The 22,333-nt window shown below is 40.9% G+C and overlaps 1 protein-coding gene across 3 annotated transcripts in view; it reads left to right on the top strand.

Moving 5' to 3' along the window:
- The window catches only part of SPATS2L (spermatogenesis associated serine rich 2 like), a 165,291-nt gene that overhangs the window by 123,545 nt on the left and 19,413 nt on the right, over positions 1–22,333 (top strand). For 2 of the 3 annotated variants that reach the window (XM_022567357.3, XM_022567356.3), the window contains exons 7-8: positions 6,868–7,074; positions 8,430–8,565. In XM_022567357.3, coding sequence (XP_022423065.2) covers positions 6,868–7,074; positions 8,430–8,565 — 343 coding nt within the window. The remainder of the gene's footprint in view (positions 1–6,867; positions 7,075–8,429; positions 8,566–22,333) is intronic. The other variant, XM_022567361.3, reaches the window with a different exon arrangement.

Below are 22,333 nucleotides of genomic sequence, written 5' to 3'. Positions count from 1 at the left end.
ATATGGATAAAAAGAAAAGTTTTTTCTCTTATTTTTTTTTAAAAAACAATTGACTGTGTAAAGCAAAAACAATAACAATGTATTGTGAGGTTTACAACAAATGTAGAGGTAAAATATATGACTATAAATATACAATTGACAGGAGTGGGTAAGTGGAATTATACTATTGTATGGTTGTTACGTTATACATGAGGCAGTATAATATTGATTCAAAGGACACTGTAATAAATTAATGATACATACTGTAATCCTTGGAACAGTCTCTAAAGACAAAGAATGAAGAGGTATCACAAAAAAAGATAAGACTATTACTTGAAAACAAATTCACCTAAAAGAAGTAAGGAAAAAGATCAAAGAGATAAAGAGTAGACACAACTCAAAATGGTAAACATAACCCAATAATATCAAAAATTACATTAAATGGAGATGGACTAAAAATTCGAATTAAAAAGCAGAGATTGACAGCCTGGATAAAATAGAAAGACCCAACTATATGCTGATTACAAGAGATGCACTTTACATAGAAAGAGAGACAGGCCTAAAGTTAAAGGAGAAAGGAAAAGATATACTATCCAAAAGGTAAGCATAATAAAGTTGGTGAGGCTATATTAACACCAAAGAAGATTTCAATACAAGGAATATTACCAGAGATAATTAGGATCTTTTCATAATAATAAATTGATCAATTCCTTAAGAAGACATAACAACCCTAACTTTACATGCACCTAACAACAAAGCTTCCAGACCCATGAAGCAGCAATTGACAGAACTAAAGAGACAAATCCACAATAGTTATGGGTTTTATCACCATTTTCTTAGCAACTGATAGAGCAAGTATATTAAAAATCAGTAAGAGTGTAAAAGATTTGAACAATATTATCAACCAACTTGACCTAATTGACATTTGTAGTACACTACACCCAACAACTTCAAGAGCACATGGCATTTTCACCAAAATAGACCAATCACTGGACCATAAAATAAGTTTCAAAACAAAATTTAAGTTTTGAAATCTTTAGAGTATGCCCTTTGACCAAAAATAGAAGTAAATTAACAATTAATAGCAATAAGATAGCTAGAAAATTTCTAAAAATTCAGAAGTTAATCAGCCTTCTAAATAATTCATTGGTCAGGAATTCCCTGGCAGTCCATTGCTTAGGACTCCCGCTTTCATTGCTGAGGGCCCAGGTTCAATCCCTGGTCAGGGAACTAAGATCCCGCAAGCTACATGGTGCGGCCAAAATAAATAAATAAAAATAAATAAATAATCCATTGGTCAAAGAAAAAAATTCACAAGAGATACTAGAAAATATTTTGAACTACATCATAATGAAAATACAATAACCCAGTTACCGATATCGGTAATGAAATTGACCCTGACCCCTCGTTCATTTAAAGACTAACAACAAACAGGATATTATAAGCAACTTTATGCCAAAAGGTGAAATGGACGAATTTCTTAAAAAATACGAATTACTAAAATGTACATAAGAAATAGAACATTTGAATAGCCCGAAACCAATCAAAGCAATTGGTAATTAAAATTCCAGGCCCAGATTGCTTCACCAGTGAACTCTTAAAAACATTTTAGAAAGAAATAATAGCAATCTTAAACATATTTTTATTTTCTGAAATAGTTTAGAAATAGAAGGAAGGGAGCACTTTTCAACTCTTTTAATGAGACCAGCATAACCTTATCAGAGCCTGACAAAAATCATTACAAGAAAAATTTAGGAACCATATTGCTCATGAGTAAAAGAGCAAAATCCTCAACAAAATATTAGCAAACTGAAGTAAGCAATATTTAAACCCAAGATAATACACCATGACTAGGGTACTTTTTTCCAGGAATGCAACATTGATTTAGCATTTAAAAACCAATCAGTGTAATTTACTGCATTAACAAAATCAAAGAAAACAACAGCATGATCATCTCAAATCACTTGACAAAATAAAACCTCCCAGAATATAAGAGAATTTACCGATAAACATATGAAAAATATACCATACAGCTAATATAATACTTGATAATAAAATATTGAATGTAGTTTTCCTAAGATCAAGAACAATGCAAGGATGATTATTCTACATTGTACCAGGATTCCTAACCAGTCCAATAAGACAAGGAAAGATAGGAAAGGAAGAAATTAAACTTCATTTACAGATGTCATTATTGCCCATGTAGAAAATTTTAAGAAAGCTACAAAACAAAAAACTAATAAGGAAAGTAGCAAGGTGTTTTAGGTACAAGCTCAAATATATAAAAAGTTAATTTGTATTTCTGCATTCTAGCAACCAGCAGTTGGGAAATGAAATTTTAAAAAAATTATATACAGTGACATTTTGCATGTCTAAAATACCTAGGAATAAATTTAACTAAAGATGCACAAGACACTAAAAACTATAAAACAATGCTGAGACAAATTAAAGAAAACCTAAAAAAATGGGAAGATATATCATGTTCAGTGATCAAAAGATGCAAGATTGTTAAGAAACCAGTTATCTCTAAATTGATTTATAGATTCAATGCAAACCAGTCAAAATCTCATCAGACTTTTTTTGTAGAAATACACATATTGAAATGCAAAGGGCCTAAGATCTTGAAACAGTCTTGAAAAAGAAGAGCAAAGTTGGAGGACATTCATTACCTGATATTAAGACTCATTATATAGTAATTAGTAAATAAGGTAGTGTGGTATCGGGGTGAGGAGAAACAGTTAGATCAGTGGAATAGAATAGAGTTCAGAAATAGAATACCATATATACAGTCAATTGATTTTCAACAAAGGTGCCAGGACAGTACAGTGGGGAAAGGTCAATTCAGATTTATCATGCTGGAGTCTTATATTACTTTTTCAATTTTATGTACTAGTTGTTAAGGGCAGAGAGACTATGTCCCATTTAACTCCTGTGAATTAGCCAAGGCAAGCACACAGTGAGTGGGCACAGGTCTGTTGAGTTAAATTGAATCAGAAACCAGAACCATACTCAAGAAGTTATATAAATATTGGGATTTGATAAGTATTTTTAATAAAAGGAAGGCTTAGGTAATAGATTCAGAAACACATAAGCTTCTAGGAGCAATTTTTTAAATACATGGACAAGGATTAAATTAAAATGTATATAATTTTTATTGAAATCTGGGCAGATTGGATGTTTCCAGAGAGAACTTTTCTTTCCAAGATGTAGCTACTTTGGTTCAAGTATTTGATGACTGTAGGATAAAGACACAGCCAGAGACTCACATCAAACTAGGCTCCCTATAATTGGAAAGGCCCCAGGCATGCACAGTACCAAAGTAATGCTGATTCAATCATTCATGCATCCATTCAGTATTCATAATGTACTCACAAGGCACCAAGCATGTAACGATGAACAAGATAATACATCACTGTCTCTACTTTTCTCATGTAGAAATTGCAGAGGATATTTTAAGGTTGCACTAAAATCAATACTCTCTTAGTCTAGAGAGACCAACAATCTTGTACTTCTTTTGGTGTATATTAGTGCTTTTCAATAGAAATGTAATGTGAGCTATATATGTAATTTAAAATTTTCTAGTAGACACATTAAAAAAGTAAAAAGAAGCTGGTGAATTAAATTGAGTAATATATCTTATCTGACAACATACCCCAAATCATTTTGACATGTGATCAATATTTTTTTAATTATCAAAGGAATTTTTTTGTTGTTGTTAAGATGTTGGGGGTAGGAGTTTATTAATTAATTTATTTATTTTTGCTGTGTTGGTTTTCGTTTCTGTGCAAGGGCTTCTCTAGTTGTGGCAAGCAGGGGCCACTCTTCATTGCGGTGCGCGGGCCTCTCACTATCGCGGCCTCTCTTGTTGCGGAGCACAGGCTCCAGACGCGCAGGCTCAGTAATTGTGGCTCACGGGCCTAGCTGCTCCGTGGCATGTGGGATCCTCCCAGACCAGGGCTTGAACCCGTGTCCCCTGCATTAGCAGGCAGATTCTCAACCACTGCGCCAGCAGGGAAGCCCCAAAGGAATATTTTTAACTCTTCTCTTTTTGTATTGAGTCTTCAAATTTCAGTGTGTAATTTACACTTACAGCCAACTTGATTCAGACAAGCCATATTTCGAGTGTTCAGTAGCCACATGTGGCTAATGGCTACCTTAATGGACAGCGATATGAAGCAACTCCAAGTCAACTATAGTCTATTGGAGTCTACAAGTGGATTTCCAGAAAGGTAGAAAACTGATGGTACTTCTAGCCCATAATGTTAGAGGAAAATCACTGTATCCAGGAAAGAACTCTTGTTATTCTGTTGCTAGAAATATCTGGATTTGTGGTCAAGATGAACCTACTTCTATTATGGTTCTATAACTCTCCACCAGTTTTCATCTGAAAGAGTCCTAGAGTTTTACTTATTTGGAGACAGATCTGTACAGCCAGTGTGCAAATATATCCAAGTAGTCTTTGAGAATTCAGATCTTTCCAGCATTCAGTGACCTCACTAATGAGACAGCTTTTCAGGACCTAAAAAGATACTACTACTCAAATTTCTCAATAAATAGTTTTTGGATGGATGATGAACCAGTAGCCCACATATCAGTTCTCTGATACACAAACAAAAGATTTTCAGCTCTAGGTTAATGAGCCCAAGCTCATTTGCATGCTTGTCCTCCATTTAAAATGCTTTTGCATTCAACAGAATAATATTTTCCTCTGTTCTAAGGTCTTTATTTCCACTAGGCTATAATAGAAATCCCCTTATTTTCAAGAATAACAATAATTTACTATACTATGTACAATGAACTGTATTTTAGATTCTCAATTTATAAAATTTCATCAGGCCTGAATCTCAGCTATGATTTAGAGAGGGAGTGAGGTGGAACCAGCCTATACTTAATTACTTTTAACAAAACATTTATAGATTCATCAAAAAATTAGTTTTTCGAGACTTCCCTGATGGTCCAGTGGTTAAGACTGCACGCTTCCACTGCAGGGGGGCGCAGCTTCAATCCCTGGTCAGGGAACTAAGATCCCACATGCCATGGGGCACAGTCCCTCCCCCCCCCAAAAAAATTAGTTTTTCATCTTTCACAGTAGAGTTTCTCCTGGCGGGTGGTACTACCTAGGTACCACCCATCTCCACCCCAACAGAAATACCTAGGAAGTTGAATCCTGGATCTACTTCTGAATCGAAATCTCTGGAGGTGGTGCTGGGGAATTTGCATTTGCAGTAAGTACTAGGGGGAAAACTCATGCACACTAAAGTTTGACAACTACTGCTCTACAGGGAAGTTCCAAACTTTATTATAACTAAAGATAAAATTGTATACTACCATTTAAATCTGTTTTGTTACTGGAGGAAATGATGTTTTCAGTACTTATTTACTTTGTTCACCACCTGGGCTGAACATTTCATTGGATGCTGTAATTTCCCTTTAAATAAATTTTAAAGGGCACTCAGTATTCAGCCCATAAAAACGTATGCTGTGCCTTTTTAATATATAGGTAGTAAATGATGGATTCAACTGAAGTCAAATTTATCCATCATAAATGGGCAAATGTCTAAAATCAAATTGACTGACGAGGACCAGATCGTATTCTTTTGTACTTTCCAAGTGTAGTCTCTGTAATGTTTGTGACAGTGTCAGGAAAGGTATTCTTTGTTTCTTGTTTTTTTCCTATGAAATCATTTTAAGAGTACTTTAATTCGGTCACAATTCTACAGATAGCCATTGACCTAGACACAAGTACTGGAGCTTCAAAACGAATATGATTTTAGCACCTGCCTTCAAGTGTGTGATAGCCTCTGCAAGGAAGGGACAGACATGGAAACCTTGTGTTAGAGTATAATGCACTAAGTTTTTACAAGGCACCACGGAGTAGAGAGAAGTGAGGCAGGGTGACTATTTGAAAGGGGGCTGGGTGTCACAGAGATGATGTTGTGCTCTGTTTGGGTATAAGCTGCAGTTGGCCAGAGAAGTGCAGTCATTCCTACAGGGTCATCCAGACATCGGGAAGATCAGAATGTGCCAAACCTGCACTCTTTCCACTACACCCAGCTTTCTCTAAGAACCTGACCTGCAAAAGCATGCCGGCTTCCCCTTTTCTCACACCCAAAGCTCTCTCTGGTTGTGGGCAAGATGTTAATGGTGATACATTTCCTTTTCAGGCCACTAAGGTGCCATTTAATTCACTCCAGCAATAACTAAATAGGAACCTACCTTTAAAAGACACTGAAAGCAATGCGCTGCTTAATTTATTGCCACATCTGTTAAAGCTCCAGAGAGAATCTGACTCCCTAGATTTTAAATATAGTTGAGTTACTGTGATGATGTTTCCTGATTTAATCCTTCTATAAATTAGATGAAATGATCATAGAACCTGTTGTCACTACATTCTTGCCCTATCTCCAGTCACTCTTCTGCCTTCATTAATTCTGAATAAAATACCACAAGACATTGATATAGCACTTGGAGGTGGGAGGGCTATGTTTTTATAGCCTCAATATGAAATCATACTTAAAGACGCCTAAGCCTTTACTGAATGGGGGAAAACAAACTGTTCACCTCATGTAAGGCTCCTAATGACCTTCCTGGGTGGTTATGGGTGAGGAAACTAAGGCTCAGAGATAAATGGCTCGCCTGGGGTCACTCTGCAAGTAATTACTGGAGCCAAAACACCCACCCAGGTCTTGTAACTCCAAGTACAAGGTTCTTTCCAGTATACCCTTTCATCTCCCGGGGCATCTATTAAAACAGTTTCTTGACCGTTTGCAGTGAAAGGCACTATTGCCAACATGTAAACAAAAACAAAAATCGCGGCATCCCCCATCACTTTATCATCAGTGTTTTTAGTTTATCACTTCACAGTCATTATTTGGTGTTTTCTTACAGAAGGCAACAGACCACTGCAACAGAAACTATCCTTAGATGGGAACCCCAAACCTATACATGGAACACCAGAGGGGTCAGATGGCCTACACTGGTCAGCTGAGCAGCCTTGTAACCCAAGCAAGCCTAAGGCAAAAACTTCTCCTGTTAAGTCCAATGCCCCTGCAGCTCATCTTGAAATAAAGCCAGATGAGTTGGCAAAGAAAAGAGGTAAAGTGATTTCTTTTGCACAAATGATTCAACATATTTTGTACACACAGAGGAGTACCCGAATGACAGAACTTTCCAAAAGTTGCTGCTTAGTGAAGAGAGATACACATGAAATTGCATTTCTTTCTGTGAGCCACATAGGTTGAAAGCCAGATGTGATTCCTTCATTGTTAATTAAAGGTCTGGAATGTTTAAGTGGAATTATATCCCCTTTTTCTGCCCCTCTGTGGCCGTTCTTCTCTTTGTAGGCATGGATAAATTTGCACCACGAATACTTTCTCCCCTTACATCCTATAAAGCAAATGTTAATGCAGGAGCTCTTTTAGCAATGTGAAGGCTGAATGTTTCCCCAATATGTGAGCTTGTAAGTGCTGAACTTGCACTGAATGAAGATGAGTTTAGAGGCTGCTGTGTCTTCTTCTGATATGACCTTCCTCACGTAAATTCAGTTCTGTGTTAGGACTTGCAGACGATATACACTGAAAGAGAGTTTTATATTTGACACATTATATTTTTATCACTTTTTGAGCTTTGATATACTTTACACATAACTGGTATTAAAAATGAAAAGGGCTAAATCACTTCCTTTCTGATTGCCAGAAGATTAAATAATACTCTTCTCATTCAGCCTCAGTTGCATCTGATTTCCTTGGCTTGGGTTTGATTATACCTTCTCACTTTCCTTGAGAGAGATTTCTTTCTTCTAAGAAACATGCCCTTGTTGGGATAAGTACAATTTGCCTGTTTGCTCTGCACTGTCTGTAAACCCTAGTGACAGTTTCAGGAAATCAGGCAAGATTGGCACCCACAGAGCTGCTTTAAGTGCTGCTGCTATAATTACAGGCCTGGCTCAGGACTGATGGGGCCAGAGCCAGGGTACCTGGCAGCGATGCTCTGTCCTCTCTCTAGCCCATTTGTACCTCTCCCAACCTCTCTGTCATTTTCCTCTTCCAAAAGCCCTGCTGGCTTTAAACTATGCAGAGTGGTGTCTATCGAGAGAGCCAGCAGCACAAATGGTCTTTAGACGTATCAGATTCTAAGAAACTACAGTTTGCAATAGAACATAATGATCAGAGCCTCTTTCCAAAGGGCAGAGGAGACACACGTGCCCCAAATGGCCCATCCAGAGAGCCCACTGGTGAGATCCCAGCTGTCCCAGGGGCCACACAACCACCCAGTCTGGGTTGTAAACATCCTCTTAAAGGAACTTTTTCTTTCCATTGAAAAACAAAAGACAAATCTCTCTCTTTTTATTGGAAGGGGGTGAGTTAGTTGCTTTTGTTGTTGTTGTTTAGCTCAAAAATAAAAAAATAAAGTGCTCGCTTTAACATGCTTTCTCTCGACATTAATTTTAGGCCCAAATATTGAGAAATCGGTGAAGGATTTGCAACGCTGCACCGTGTCTCTAACTAGATATCGCGTCATGATCAAGGAGGAAGTGGATAGTTCAGTGAAGAAGATCAAAGCTGCCTTTGCTGAATTACACAACTGGTGAGTAATTTGACTTAGAAACTATAAATTTATGGCACTTCAGCTATTCCTATAGGTAAAGACGTCAGATGGAAAATGTTGTTTATTTAATCCATAAACATCACAGAACAACACTTCAGCAGATTTTCTTAAGCCCTGCAGACAGATGCATATATCTTGGGAATAAAAAAGAAGAGAAAATGTTGGAATAAAGGGAAACCTGATAGACATAATTCATTGGAGTTTGAAGCTGGCCCAAAAGTCTGTGAATGATGTAGAACACCACCTCAACAAAGAACAAAACATCAAAAACGATATTTTTGACAAATCTTTGGAAGGTTAACATCATGAATGCTACTCAGAAGAAAATACTTTCCAGCCTGATATCATCATAAAATAAGAAAAACTCCCTTAACAAAACTGAGAAGCGTCTTACGTAAGCTTAGTGATAGAACCCCATTCTTGGGTATCTTTAAGACTGGAATTAAGAAATGGTACACCAGTGTGGTTTTGGTCCTGCCCTGTCCTGCTCTGCAACAGATTTTGATGGAAGACATTTCTTTCAGCCCTGTGCTTTTGCTCATGTCCACAACTAGAATGAAATACCTCTTAGTAAAAAGGTTAAGTTATTATCAGCAGAAAAATGTTACCAGTGTATCCATCAGGACGCTTTCACTTTCAAGTGACAGAAACTCAAATCACACTAGTTAATGAGAAAAGAGGACTTATTGACCTTTGTACATGAAAATTCCAGGAGATTCCTTTGGGCAAATTTGGTTCTAAGCCCAATATGTTATCAGGATTCAATTTTTCTGTCTCTGCCTCCTTTCCTCTTTCAGTGTCTCCCACAATCTCCTGGTTCTGCTTATTCTTGGCTTCATTCTTAGGTACTGTCTCCATGTAGCAGCCAAGATGACACGCTGGCAGCTCCAAGCTTACATAATCTTTAGCCCCTGTGATCTGAGAGAGGCCTTCGTTTCCAGTAGTTCCAACAAAAAGTCCAAAAGGCCTAATTCCCATTGGCTGGGTTGGGTCATGTATCTGTCAATAAACCAGTCCCTGTGGCTAGAGGGACAGAGTTTTCCCACTAGCCAGGCCGGAGTCATGTGCCTACCACAGAGTTAGTGGTGGGGGGGAGCCCCACCTGAACTCCATGAACTGAGACTTGAAGAGCCATGGTTCCCGGGAGGAAACATGGTGTTAAAGAAGAAAATATAGAACAAAGAAAACACATGTGTCCACAATGCCCAGGCTCACATAACATGTTCCACAATGCCCAGGCTCACATAACATGTTCCCTATATTGGCGTCCTGTGATTCTAGAATTTGATCACATCTTCCACATATTCTTCCCATTCTAAGTCCTTTCCTTGACACTGATGTGCTTTTTTGCTAATTGTAGAGTTGCGTAAAACTAAGGATTACGCCGAGCGCTAACCTAATCTAAAATTCTTGAACTTTAAACCATCTGCTACATATAATGTGAGATTCCAAGACTGCATAGACACCAGGGACTTGAAAGAAAGCCTCTCCTTCAGTTATTCAGTGAGGAGTCATTTACCCTCCACCCCGTCACACCATCTCAACCTTCGTGGAACACTTCTCTGTTTGATCAGATTATAACCTCACTAATTGTTCAAAGCAAACTCCGAGAATACGTTTGAAAGTACTCGGAGAAGGTAGAGATGCTATACAGATAAAAGGTGTTATTATCATCATCGTCATCATTGGTTTTTAAATTTTACAGTTATATGACTTTCACAATTTATCCTTAAGCTACCCTAATCTATAAAAGCACACTCGACATCCAGGCCTGTTCTCGAGAGCCAGTCAGCCCACTTCACCTGTAAAGGGCCAGCTAGTAAAAATCTTGAGCTTTACGGGTGGTGAGGGCTGAGTGCACCTACTCAGGCCTGCTGTGGTGGCGTGGAAGCAGTCAGAGGCCACGCGGAGAGGCCGTGGGCCGTCTCTGGCTCATGGGGGTCGTAGCTTGCCAGCCTCTGTCTGGAGGCATTAGTGAGCTGCTCGCAGAAGACCACTGTCTTGTCCTTTTGTGTGGCATTTTAGAATAAACTCTTCCTCTGAGGCCTCTGTATGATACCTTCCAACTGAGTGACTCACGCACTAATTGACAAAGTGTAGCAATGACCTCAAATTACCTCTCTCCTCCAGCTGCTCTGAATACTTTTATTTTTTATTTTATTTTATTTCCTTAGTAAAATGAACATCACATGGCTCACGAGACATCTTGAGATTTAGAACAGATTCTTTGAGTGCTTTACTCCTCAAGAGCTGGAAGTGTGAGGCCAGGAAGGTCAGCACCCAGGGAAGCTGTGTATCTTGTCTCTCCTTGTAATTCGTTTTGTGTTTTAAACTGATGGGAAGGATCACTTCTGAATGAGCCCTGCCAAGCAATACGGCTGTTTAAAAGTCACCTACCTGACAGAGTGGAACTTTTCCTCCAAACTGAAGAAGAAAAAATTTAGATCAACTATTTTCTATTGCTGCAAAATGAGAAAACACCACCACTTGTTTTCTGACCTAACCCTTCATTAAAACGATCCCAAAACAATTACATAAATGCTAACTTAAAAATAAAACTATTTTTTATCAACCATTTACATGCATTTATGCCAGAGGGAAAAACTTCGCCTCTGTTCCAATTAAGCCTGCAGTCCAGGCAACAGCGTGATGTGCTTGAATTAAGCCTCTCTCTGATTTTCTGAGGAGCAAAGGATGGATTTTAGGGATTGTGCTGCTCTTGAGAAATAGGGGTCACGGAACCGAAGGAGGCAGCTTAAATGCTTAAAAAATGAAGCTTTCCTAGTGGGGGTGAAATCACAAACTCTAGGCACTAGAGAGAATTTTGAATACAGCCCTATTCATTGAATAGAACGGAAACCTCGGGGTAACATCGTAAAGTGTATCCAGATTTGGAGGATGTGGAGTCCTCTGGGGATTTCCAGAAAGAGTGCTGGTTCTGAGGCAGATGTTGACTCATCTGGTGCACAGGCAACAGGGAGGCGGCATACATCCCCCTGTAGGTTCTGCCCCCTTTCCTCGGGGCCACCCCATTCTCTCACCTAAGCACTCAATAGGCGGTGTGTGTAGTTTAGAAATATAGACACCCTTGGTAAAAAAATTCTCCACCTTCACTTTGCTACCAAAGCACCAACTTCAGGAGGTGAATCCTGCGTGACTAAGCTCCCCCCAGATCCCACTGGAATTCACGGGAATGATGATTGTGTGAGGTTGGGAGAAAGCCCTTGTTTGCATATGCTCAGTACTGAGTGAGCGGATATCTGAGTGAAATGAAGGAAATTCTTGTCCTTCCCAATCTGGCTGTGAAGAATATTTTGCTCAATATGTTACTGAAGAAAACCATTAAGGAGCTAAATTATAATATCAGAGTTGGCACTTAACCAGGACACAGTTACACAGGGCCAAATGACCATTACATGACTCCTTCTCATTTTTCCAGAAAGAACTGGGGATTTAAGAGGGGAACAAAGATGACACAATGCCCTCACAGTATGTCTTCACAGAAAATAAATTTTGCAACATGAGCGTCTATGTGAAAAGTCAACATCAGGAACTAACATGAAACAGCTGGTTTCTTTCCTATATGATTGGCCCCTACCACAACTGGAAAATATTCATCCTTTCGAATCATAGCTGCCAGGTTTAATTGCTTTGTGTGCAAACTAGTCTAGCTTCTCACCACAAAACTGTGTGTGTGCATGGCCAAGTTGATGTTGACGGCTTTAAATGAGCAATAAAACATTAAATTCAAAAAACATTGAGGAAGGAGAGTAATACTTGATAGTTTTTCCATATGCTGGCGGAGAAAGGATTCCAGAATAGAGCTGTAAAAATTGTTAGGTGCTATTGTCAATTTAACATCTAATTAAAAGCACTCCTAAAGAAAACAGAAGATGGTAACAAGCCAGAGGGTTACGGTGTGTGCTGGGGTAATGGGGGCTGGAGGGGATAATATTTTTAGGCTGCTTTGCTTTCAAAAAGGAAAGGGACATCGGTCAAAGCATGCCTTCTGTAAAAAAGGGGCCAAAAGTCTTCCTGGACCCGGTCGGTGTTTATTTTCTCTTGAAGCAGTGCCAGGAAATTGGAAGTGGGTCAGGAGTCTCCCAGCTCCCCGACTCGAAGCCCTCCCCCACCTCCCCTTTCTCTGCCGTCTCACCCTCCATCTTGGAGTTTCCTCCCTTCCAGCAAAGGCAGGTGAGCCTCCTACTGCCCCCTACAGGCTAGGGGCTCCTCACCATGACCCCACTCACTACTCCATAGGACCCTGTAGCAGACTCCCTGTATCCTTTTCCTTTCCTTCCTTTTAACGACTGAAACTCATTTTCGTGTAACTGGTAACCTCATCCTTTTGATGACCATGTGTCATCCGTCCCAAAGTGACAGATTTGCATGTTAACCAAAGTTGACAGTCTGTTGAGACTCTCCACCAGCCAAAAGAATTACTCTAAAAGTGAGAATTGCAGGCTGAAGAAATAGCAATTTTGAGATAAGTATATCTTCTTTTGCATCCCTCAAATCCCACTCCAGAGGAGGGCTCTTTATCTGCTACTAAAGCCCTGTTGGTATCCAAGGAGAATCACACACAGACCACCAGATATCATTGCTGTGACATTTTAAATATTGTGTCTTTTTCTGGAATATCAACTCGAGAAGGCCTCCCAGAGAAGAAATTACCAGTGGGGTTCTTGCATTTCAGAGCAAGCCAAGCAGCAATCTGTCCCATATTCCCACTTTACTGCTCCTTGTGTACCCAAATAATATCAAATTCTTGGAGTGTGCAGCCTTCGAACTACTTCAGTTTGAGTCCAAATAAGAGCATTTTTCTTCACTTTTGCAGATTTATCACATAGCAGGATTCTTTCTTTGTTGGTTGTTTCCTCCCTCCCCCCCAAATTCCCTAAACTTTTAGCTGCTTTTTTTGTTAATACCTGGCTTTCCATACAATGCTAAAAGCCTGGTTTTTCTGTGCTCTCTGGGTTTTTTGTTTGTTCCCTTTATGAGTAACTGAACATTGACTGAAAGATGATGTCTGTAAATTAATATGTATTTCTCTCCATACCAAAGTGTATGTGTCTGCGCTGTAATTACACACTCTCAGAGCTCTGTGGTCATCCTTTGCCTCGGTACCACCCGGAGAGATGCTGATTTCATTGGGCATAAGTGAACCCAGAAAGAGGGGGTTTTTTTGTTTTTAAAGAACCCCAGGTGATTCCCTTGTGCATCTACGGTTGAAAACCATGGACTGAGAATCCTGCAGAGGTGATATGTCTGGGGCTAGAGCGGTGTTTGCAGCCAGATGAATTTGCCCCCCAGGAGATAGTTGGCATGTCTGGACATATTTTGGGTTATCACAGCTGTGGAGAGGTAGTGCTACTGGCATATAGTAGGCAGAGGCCAGGATGGCACTCCTTATCCTTGTATGCATGGGACAGCATCCCCCGCTCCACCACCACCCCCAACAAAGGATGATCTGGTCCAAGGTATCGGTAAGGCTGAGAAAGCCTGGGTGAGAGGAAAGGGAGAGGAAGACTGCACAGCCCTTTCTGCGTGGTCTGCTGTAGCTCATGAGCGAAGGATGGAGAGTCCTCCCTTTGCAACACACCTGAGTGCCTCTCTGCCCCTCCCCCAGCCGCCCTCCTACCCACCACTGCAGACCCGAGGGGGGAGATTTCCTTTACCTGCCCAGATCAGGTACATACCCCAGAACACAGCCATAGTGTCTTCTCTTTTCACATCAGTGCAGTCGCGAGATATTTTTCCCATACTTCCTGAAACATAAACCTTCTAGCTACACATCTTAAAGGTCAAATTACGTTTTTGTTTCCTTAAGACAAGCAAAAACAATTACACTGGAGTGTAGAAAATTGAGGTCTTTGCTTCTTTGTCTGTTTTTCATTATGGAATTCAAGTCAGTCCTTAGGAGAAAATGGAAAAATTAAGAACTGAAGGCTGTGGCTGGTGATAGGCCATCACTTCCATTCACCATTCTGTCTCTACCTGAGTCTTTTTTCTCGCTTTGCAATAAAACCAAATATCACAGTGGAGACTGGGATTAGGATGAAGATCTGAGGCATGTGAAGATAAATACAGTAGGGAATTGTTCCATTAAGTGTCTCTTTGGGGGGTTATTATTTTCCTCGGGCTTTAGTCAAGCAGCAATATTACTTGGTGTTCCTGGCTATACATGGTATATATCCACCTACTCTGATACCAGTGACATCTTCAGGTGCACCTGCCCTTGTGCTATTTAAATTGAATGACAACAGAAGGATTTTGTTCTTGGTTTTGTTTTGGCTGTACTGTGCCACTTGCAGGATCTTAGTTCCCCGACCAGAGGTAGAACCCGGGCCCCCTGCAGTGCAAGTGTGGAGTTCTAACCACTGGACCGCCAGGGAATTCCCAACAGAAGGTCTTTTTGCAATCTTATGGTGCAGTAGTGGTTGGGCAAATACTTGTTGACCATTGAATTACCCTCTCATAATTAGGAGAATATTGAAATTATGACAGTCTGTCTACTCTGATAGGTAAGTACCGGGAAAATATGCATTAGGTGAAACAGGTCCTAGAATCAGATCTGTGTCACAGAATAGGTGCTGTGAAAACAAGCAAACGGGGTTTTTGAGCTCAGTCACGTGTAGGGTGTGGGTGTAAGCATGAGTGATGAGTTGAGCCTCCTTTGTAAAACCACGTGGCTGAAACAGTAAGCATTCTGAGCATGCCCACGAGCATCGAGTGTCTGGAGCCGTGTGTTGGCCAGTAATAAAGTGATGCTTTTCTCTGTGCCATTCAGCAAGGGATGTTATCACCAGTAGGAGAGCTGACGTTAGGAACCTTTGCAGCCACTTAGTGTTGTCATGTGATAACTTCACCGGAACTTCGGTTCCCTATTACAGTGACAACAACGTGTTAAATGATTGCTAGATTTTGCCAGCTCCTTAGCCTATACACGAGACACAGGCAAAATCAAGAGTTTAACATTACACTTTTTTATGGTTTTTAAAAGAAATTTAATACAAGGTCTCTACGTCCTTCTGCTCTGGAAAGGAATACATACTTCCCATTGATCAAAACCTATTGCAAACAAAACTTTCTGACTAATCTCTTTTCTTCTCAATAGATGGTTTTTCTAAGTGCCCACCTGCTAGTGACTTGTACTGTATAGTAGAAATTAAACAAACCCATTCCTTCTCCCAACACCCAATATTGGAGATTATGCCAGCATATTAAAAAACACACATTACTGAGATGAACATACACCTGCAAAGGATATCAAGAGACAATAATAGAAGAGGCCAGTAAATATATTTATGCCTCAAGAGAGCCATATGTATGGATTTTTGTCCCTGTCCTTGCTGACAAACTGCCCCAAATGGCTCTTTTTCCTTACTCTGCACCAGTCCAATAAACAGAAATCAGCTCCAGGAGCCATTCTGAAATCATGAAAAGGGTAAATACCTTATTCCAGGGAGGAACTCAAGGTCCCTGTGACTTTGGGTCTATGGCAAGTCCCCATGGTACAGGGCATTTCAAATCTTGCCTTGTTTGTGACTATGTGTCATTCTAAATAGGGGTAGCTTGCTCTTTGGAGGTGAAAGCTTCTCTTTTCCTATTCTCTTTCCTCCCCGAAGTTTTTCTCTGTATTAGATGTTTCCCCAGGGCCACTGCAAGGACCTAGTGAATCAGTCAACATGAAGGAAGAGCAGGCTGATAAATACAGAAAGTACAGAACTGGCCTTTTCAGTTTGGTGTAGTCCCCAGGAAACTAGCATAAATAGTGCCTTGTATTAATAGCTTTTCTGAGCTCCATGTGTGATTACCTCTATACGTCATGTCAGTGGTACACTTAGCGTTGGGAGACAGCTTTCCTTCACTGTAGGCTTCTTGCAGAGTAACAAACCCACAAGAAGAGCTGGAGGATAAGAAGTTGATTCTGATTTCAGCTTGAAATCTGAAAAGATTTCTGAATCTTTTCAGCAAATGAAGGCTACCCGTCAAACCAGCTTTGTAACATGCTCCTGAATAGGAATAGTTAGCTTTCATCATAGAACAGAAATATAAAAAGAATTAACCAAATTGTTCTAGCTACACAATCCCAGAAGGAAAGTATGTATCATTTGTGTGTGTGTTTTGAATTTACAGTATAATCCATTTTCACTGAGAAAATAAGACAGATTTGTTCCTATATATTAGTAGAAATATAAACACATTATAATTTGAAGAGTGGAATATCCTAGATCACAATTTCGGAATGGATCTCGGAGCTTATTTCTATCTGTTAGACTAGGACAGAGTGAGATTCTGTAGTCTCTTAGAGTGAGACCGAGAAGAAATTTTGGACAATTTGTCAGCTAGGACAGCAACAAATCATACAAAAAACTGCCCCTGAAGCCAATAGACTAGAATAGCCGATTCCATATATGTATATTACATTATCCTTCCAGTGACTGTGACCTTTGATTCTTAGTAGGCCATATTCGAACAAAAGTGACATTTTCTAAGGTTTATTAACAACATAATTAGGAGGTGTGGGGTGTAGATTTAGACAGAATAGGGTTTAAATCTCATCTCCACGTATTCCAGCTCTGAATATGGTTGAGCTTCTTAACTTCTACTCAGCTACAGAACAGGTGTACTGCTGTCACTTTCTAGGGCTTTTGTGAAGATTCATGGACAAGATATGCACTTCTCAGATTATTCTAGAAAATCTCTTGCCTGGCCCATGATAGAAGTTCAATCTAGGCTGGTTCTCTTCTCTTCCAGATAAGCATTTAGTAAATGTCTTTCCCTCTCTACCAAGACACTGGGAGGAAGTGAATCTGTTCCACCTTTCTGTTTGTTTAGTTATGCATTAGATGCCAGCTGTAAGATATGGATATTTCTTCACAGCTCTTTACTGTTTACTGCCTGGTGAAGAGAGAAGTAAGGCAAAGGGACCCCTGATTCTGAACGGCCACAGTTGTCACCACATCAGCCCTCTTTCCCCTTTCCCGTCTTGCCACGCCTTCTCTCTACCTTCCCTTCCCCTCTCTCCATTCATCCACCCAATAGAGCCCAGGGGCTAGTGGGTGAAGACAGAAACAAGTGTGTAATGCACGATGGCAAATACTGCAATGGAGCTGGGAGTGGAGGAGGGGAAATCAACACTGGCTGGCTGGTTAGGGAAGGGTCCACAGCGGAGGTGACATTTGAGCTGGTCTTTGAAGGGAGACTAGGAATTTGTCAGCCTGAGACAGGAGAAAGGATTCCATGCAGAAGAAAAAACACAAGGAACCAGAAATAAGAGAGATCACAGCGTGCTCTAGGAGGAGTGCGTTCCCTGGGTCTCACTCCATCAATAAATGAATTTTGAGCACATCCCTCTCAAACCAGAAAATTTATTTATAAATCATATATGTGTGCTGTGGTTAATCTGTATACTAAAGATTAGGAAAGTCTACTTTTTAGAATAAAAAGTAAGTACATGGGACTTCCCTGGTGGTCCAGTGATTAAGACTCCACACTCCCAGTGCAGGGGGCATGCGTTCGATCCCTGGTCGGGGAACTAAGATCCCCCATGCCACATGGCGCAGCCAAAAGAAAAAAAAAGTAAGTACATACAGTTTACTGTTTTCTTTGTTGCCTCCATTTGGGAAGCTACTGGCTAGGTCAGGTCCTAAAGAGGAGGGGTAGCAAGTGAGCCTGGAGATGCTGGCTGACGAGAGCCTTTTGGCCCAAACCAGGAAGTCCACATTCTCTCCCCTCCCCTCTTCACGGGAGAGCTAAGGAATTCAGGAGACCCCAGGAGGCCAGAGCAGTGGAGGCTAAGCCTGGCTGCCTCGGGTTGGAAGTGGGCCGGCATTTCTATGACTTTTTGTGCCACATCAGTCTCCTCTAGTTTCTGTTCCTGGGTTATTCAGGTTCAGTCACCATGTTGGCTTCTGCATAGATGCCCCACATCACCCAAAATTGGAAGGAAAGGCAACAGTGTTCAGAGTGGTTGGCTCTATTTTGGGTATGAAACAAAGAGAGATTTTGCCTTGTTTTATTTTGAAATTTGTTTTATTTTATCCTGCTTTCTACATTTCCCAATTTTTTTTAATGAGCATGTAAAATGAAGTAAATGGAGAAGAATGTTACTTCCTTCATTGGTACCCTTGTGCTATAAGTCAACACCCACAGATAGAAGTTTGCTTTCTTTTCCGTATATGTAGTTTGGTTTTTTTTATTTTTTTAAAGAGGAGATGGTGGTAAGTCATATCACTTTTATAGCTATAGAAACTGAAATACAGGTAAGTTACTTTCCCTGAATAGTGATCTCCATGGAAAGAAACAAAACTAAAAAGTAATCAGCAAAGATAAGAAATTAGAGGTATACAAGGAATACAGATTTTTCAGGTGAACATGTGATGTTGTGGGATTTGTAGAATTTGCAGGATTTTGTAACTCTGATGTCATTTTTTAAATTCCAAGAAGAAAAAGGAATCCCTGTCTGTGTTTGTTTGTTTTTTCAATTAACTGTGTCATCTGTGAGGAACTCCAGGATTTTACAAGTGTTGGGAGTTAGTCCTTATGCTACATTTGTTCGTGTCTCATTCCAGAAACACACCTCGGACAGTGTGATGACATATTCATTAACTGTAATTTAAATCATTGTCGAATTCCAATATAAAATATGCAGACTAAGAGATATTAACAAGTTATATTACCTCTGATTAAAGAAATAGAAAGAAAATGGGCTCAACCTGATTGGCCAATTGAGTGCACTTGCCACATTCACTGGCAACCAGAGGGGTGTAACTCTGCTGTATATGTTAACAGTGATTCATGCTCAGAGACACTCTTTTACCCTGAGAGTCATGATTACTAGGCAGCTTCAAAGAGTTGTGTCCCAACCCCAGCTGACAGGCTGCAGTAGACATGTATGTTGGGTTTTATATGTTTATCACGTAACGCTATGGAATTCAAGAAATCTTTAGATCAATTTGTCAATCACTGCTGCATTCAGAAAAAGAATTCCAATTATAAGAAGAACGCAGGTTGTTGTGAAACCGAAATGCAAAAGTGTACAGAGTAGAGGGTAACGGACCCAGGAATCCCAACAAAAAATCATAAATAAATGAGCATAGCCAGCTACTTGATAATGAGCCTGAGGTAAATTGGCAAGTGGAGTTGGGTAGGAGAGATATTTCTGGGGTAGACTTGGGAGGACTTGATCACGTGGGAAGTGAAGGAAGGGGAGTCGTGAAAACTGGTGAGTGGTAAGAGCAGTAACCAGCAGACAGGTGTAGGAGTGGGGACAGGATGCACGTGCAGGGGAGGAAGAATATTTTCCCTCTGCCCTTCCGGGTTCTTGGCTGAGACCCTGTAATAAAAGACAGGTTAACCAGAGAGAAGCAAACAGAAGTTTATTAACATGTACACCTCATGTACACATGGGAGAGACCCAGGGAAAAATGAAGAACTCCCCAAGGTGGCCTGGAATTCAGCATTAAATACCATCTTCATAGCGAAAAGGGGAGAGGGGGTGTAGGCCTCAGAGGGGAGAGTGAATGACTTTTAGGAAAGATGAATGGGTCCTTAGAAGAACAGGTGGAGGTATGGTAGCTTGTGACAAAGTCTGCTGAGTGTGGTGTCCATTCTCTAGTCTCCTCTCCTGTGATGAAAGTCAACATCCTCCCTGGCTGGTGAAACTCCCGGGGAGGGAATTTATGACAACTGAGCTCCTTTTGGACGATCTGTCTTTAAGCAGAAAAGGGGAGTTTGGAGAAAGCCTGTCCCTGCATCTGCTGTTTTTCACGTGCCCACAGCTCACAATGAGCCATATTTGGGGTGGCATATTCTGCTAGTCCTCAGGGAGCAGAACAGAGAAAGGAGGAACGGGGAATTGACAGCCATGCAAGAGCAGGGGCACCATTTGTAGGCACCTGTCATGTTAGGGCTGCCTGTCCTTCTGACCCTAAGAATAGAGAACCATACACAGTCTTGATGTCTTTGTGCCTGTCATGCCAGGGATACCTTTGTTGACAGCTACAATAGTTGAGAAATGGGTGGGCCGAAACCCCATTGGACTAGAAATGGCACCCATGGTAACAGCAGAGCACGCCCCAAGTATATAAAGGGAGTTTTTCTGCCCTCCGCCTGGTGGGCACAGTCCTCTCAGCCAGGGCAAGGGACGTAGAGGCCTAAACTCCTGGGCAGTACGGGTGGCCTCTTCCATCAGTACCAGCTCCCAGCTCAGGATCCACATAGCGGCCCCTGGGTGCTACTAGGCTGCCAGGCGCTCAGTTGGCGTTCCTCCCATGGGCACAGTTCTTACTCCTGGTGCAGCAGGTAAGGAGCAGAGCCCGCAGTGGGGGGAAATGTTTGTACATTACCCTCTCTCTTTAGTGAAAGAAACAGAAATTCTTGAAACAGGAAGTCTGGCTCTACGGCTTATCACTCAGTCGCATGCTTTAAACTGTTTGTTACGGGCCAGGAGGGCTGACACATCCCCTTAGCGTTCGGTAGAGTCCTTCCTCCCCGGCAACCTCCACATTGTCTTCCTCTCTAACGGGCCGGCGGTCTGGAGGCTCCGCGCCACGATCACCCTGCCAGCCAGCGCGGGGCTCTGTCTGCTTCCTGAGGCTCTCCACCTGCTTTGTTCTGCTTGGCAACCGAGGAGTTAAGGAAGCTCCGCACCGAAGCCCTTCGTCCACCAGAAGGTCCTGAAGCAAAATTGTCTGGGATCAGATAGTCGCAGGCCGTTTCTCTCACTATGGCCTCCCTGAGGCCAGCCCAGGAAGATGAAATGCAGCCCAGTTTTAACTCTCTAACGTCTGACTCTGGCTGCTGTGGCAGGTTGATCTCGTTCAACTCCTACTGAAATCCTACTTTCATTCCTCAGTATCCGCCAGAGGCTTCAGCTCTCCAGCTTCTCACCCACTGACAGTCCTGTGGCCGCTGCCCATCACGGCATCTTTATTTATGAAGCACACCAGACTTGACGTGGCTCCTTCGAGCTGCCAAATGAAGCCATTTTGTCTCTCAGTGTCTTGTCTCCACATTTAAAGAAGAGTCTTTCACAGAGCAGAAAATGATAAATCTATTCCTGCTCAAGTGCCTTTCTGGTTCTTTTTACTATTGTTATTATTAGGCCTCTATAGAAAGGAATCAAGACAGTGGAAACATTTTTATAAAATGACACTTTATCTCTGTGATTAACAATATAATAAACCATAAAGGCTCTGCCATGGTCATCTGCCTCTCCTGACACCTTATTGCTTTAATAATAAAAGCTTTTTTATGGCAAGAGAATAAAATTTTACTATCCAGGCAGTTTAGATAAAATGAGAAGATGTGTTTTTGGAAGGATAAAGGGCACATCTGAAACATGTGAGGTCAGCATGGGTTTTATGTGAGCTCAGTTTATGTAGAACACGTTTGATGTCTTCAGTCTGGTGCCCTCCTGAGGACTTTATCCAGCCATTTAGAGAACTTTCAGTGGTCAGCGAAAAGCCGATTAAAGAGTTCTGTGTTTCTATCAAGTACGGAGGATCACCGTTGAAAAGCAAAAATGCCCCAAACCTGAATTGCAGGGGAAAGTACAAACTTCAGTAATTTATTACCATCCCAATTTACAAACAGAATCATTAACTACGTGTCTTGATTCTGAGCCAAACCCTGTGTGGTTTAGTGAATATCGTTGTACTTTTATTCATAAGCTTATGTCTCAAATGATTAGATTCTGTCAGTGACAAAAGTTATATAAATTTTTGCATAAAGATGATTT

Source organism: Delphinapterus leucas, chromosome 8 (genome assembly GCF_059928025.1).
Source record: "Delphinapterus leucas isolate spDelLeu-1000000601 "Yukka" chromosome 8, BTC_Dleu_Yukka2, whole genome shotgun sequence".
NCBI classification, from domain to species: Eukaryota; Metazoa; Chordata; class Mammalia; order Artiodactyla; family Monodontidae; genus Delphinapterus; species Delphinapterus leucas.
This window is presented reverse-complemented; position numbering and strand designations above follow the sequence as displayed.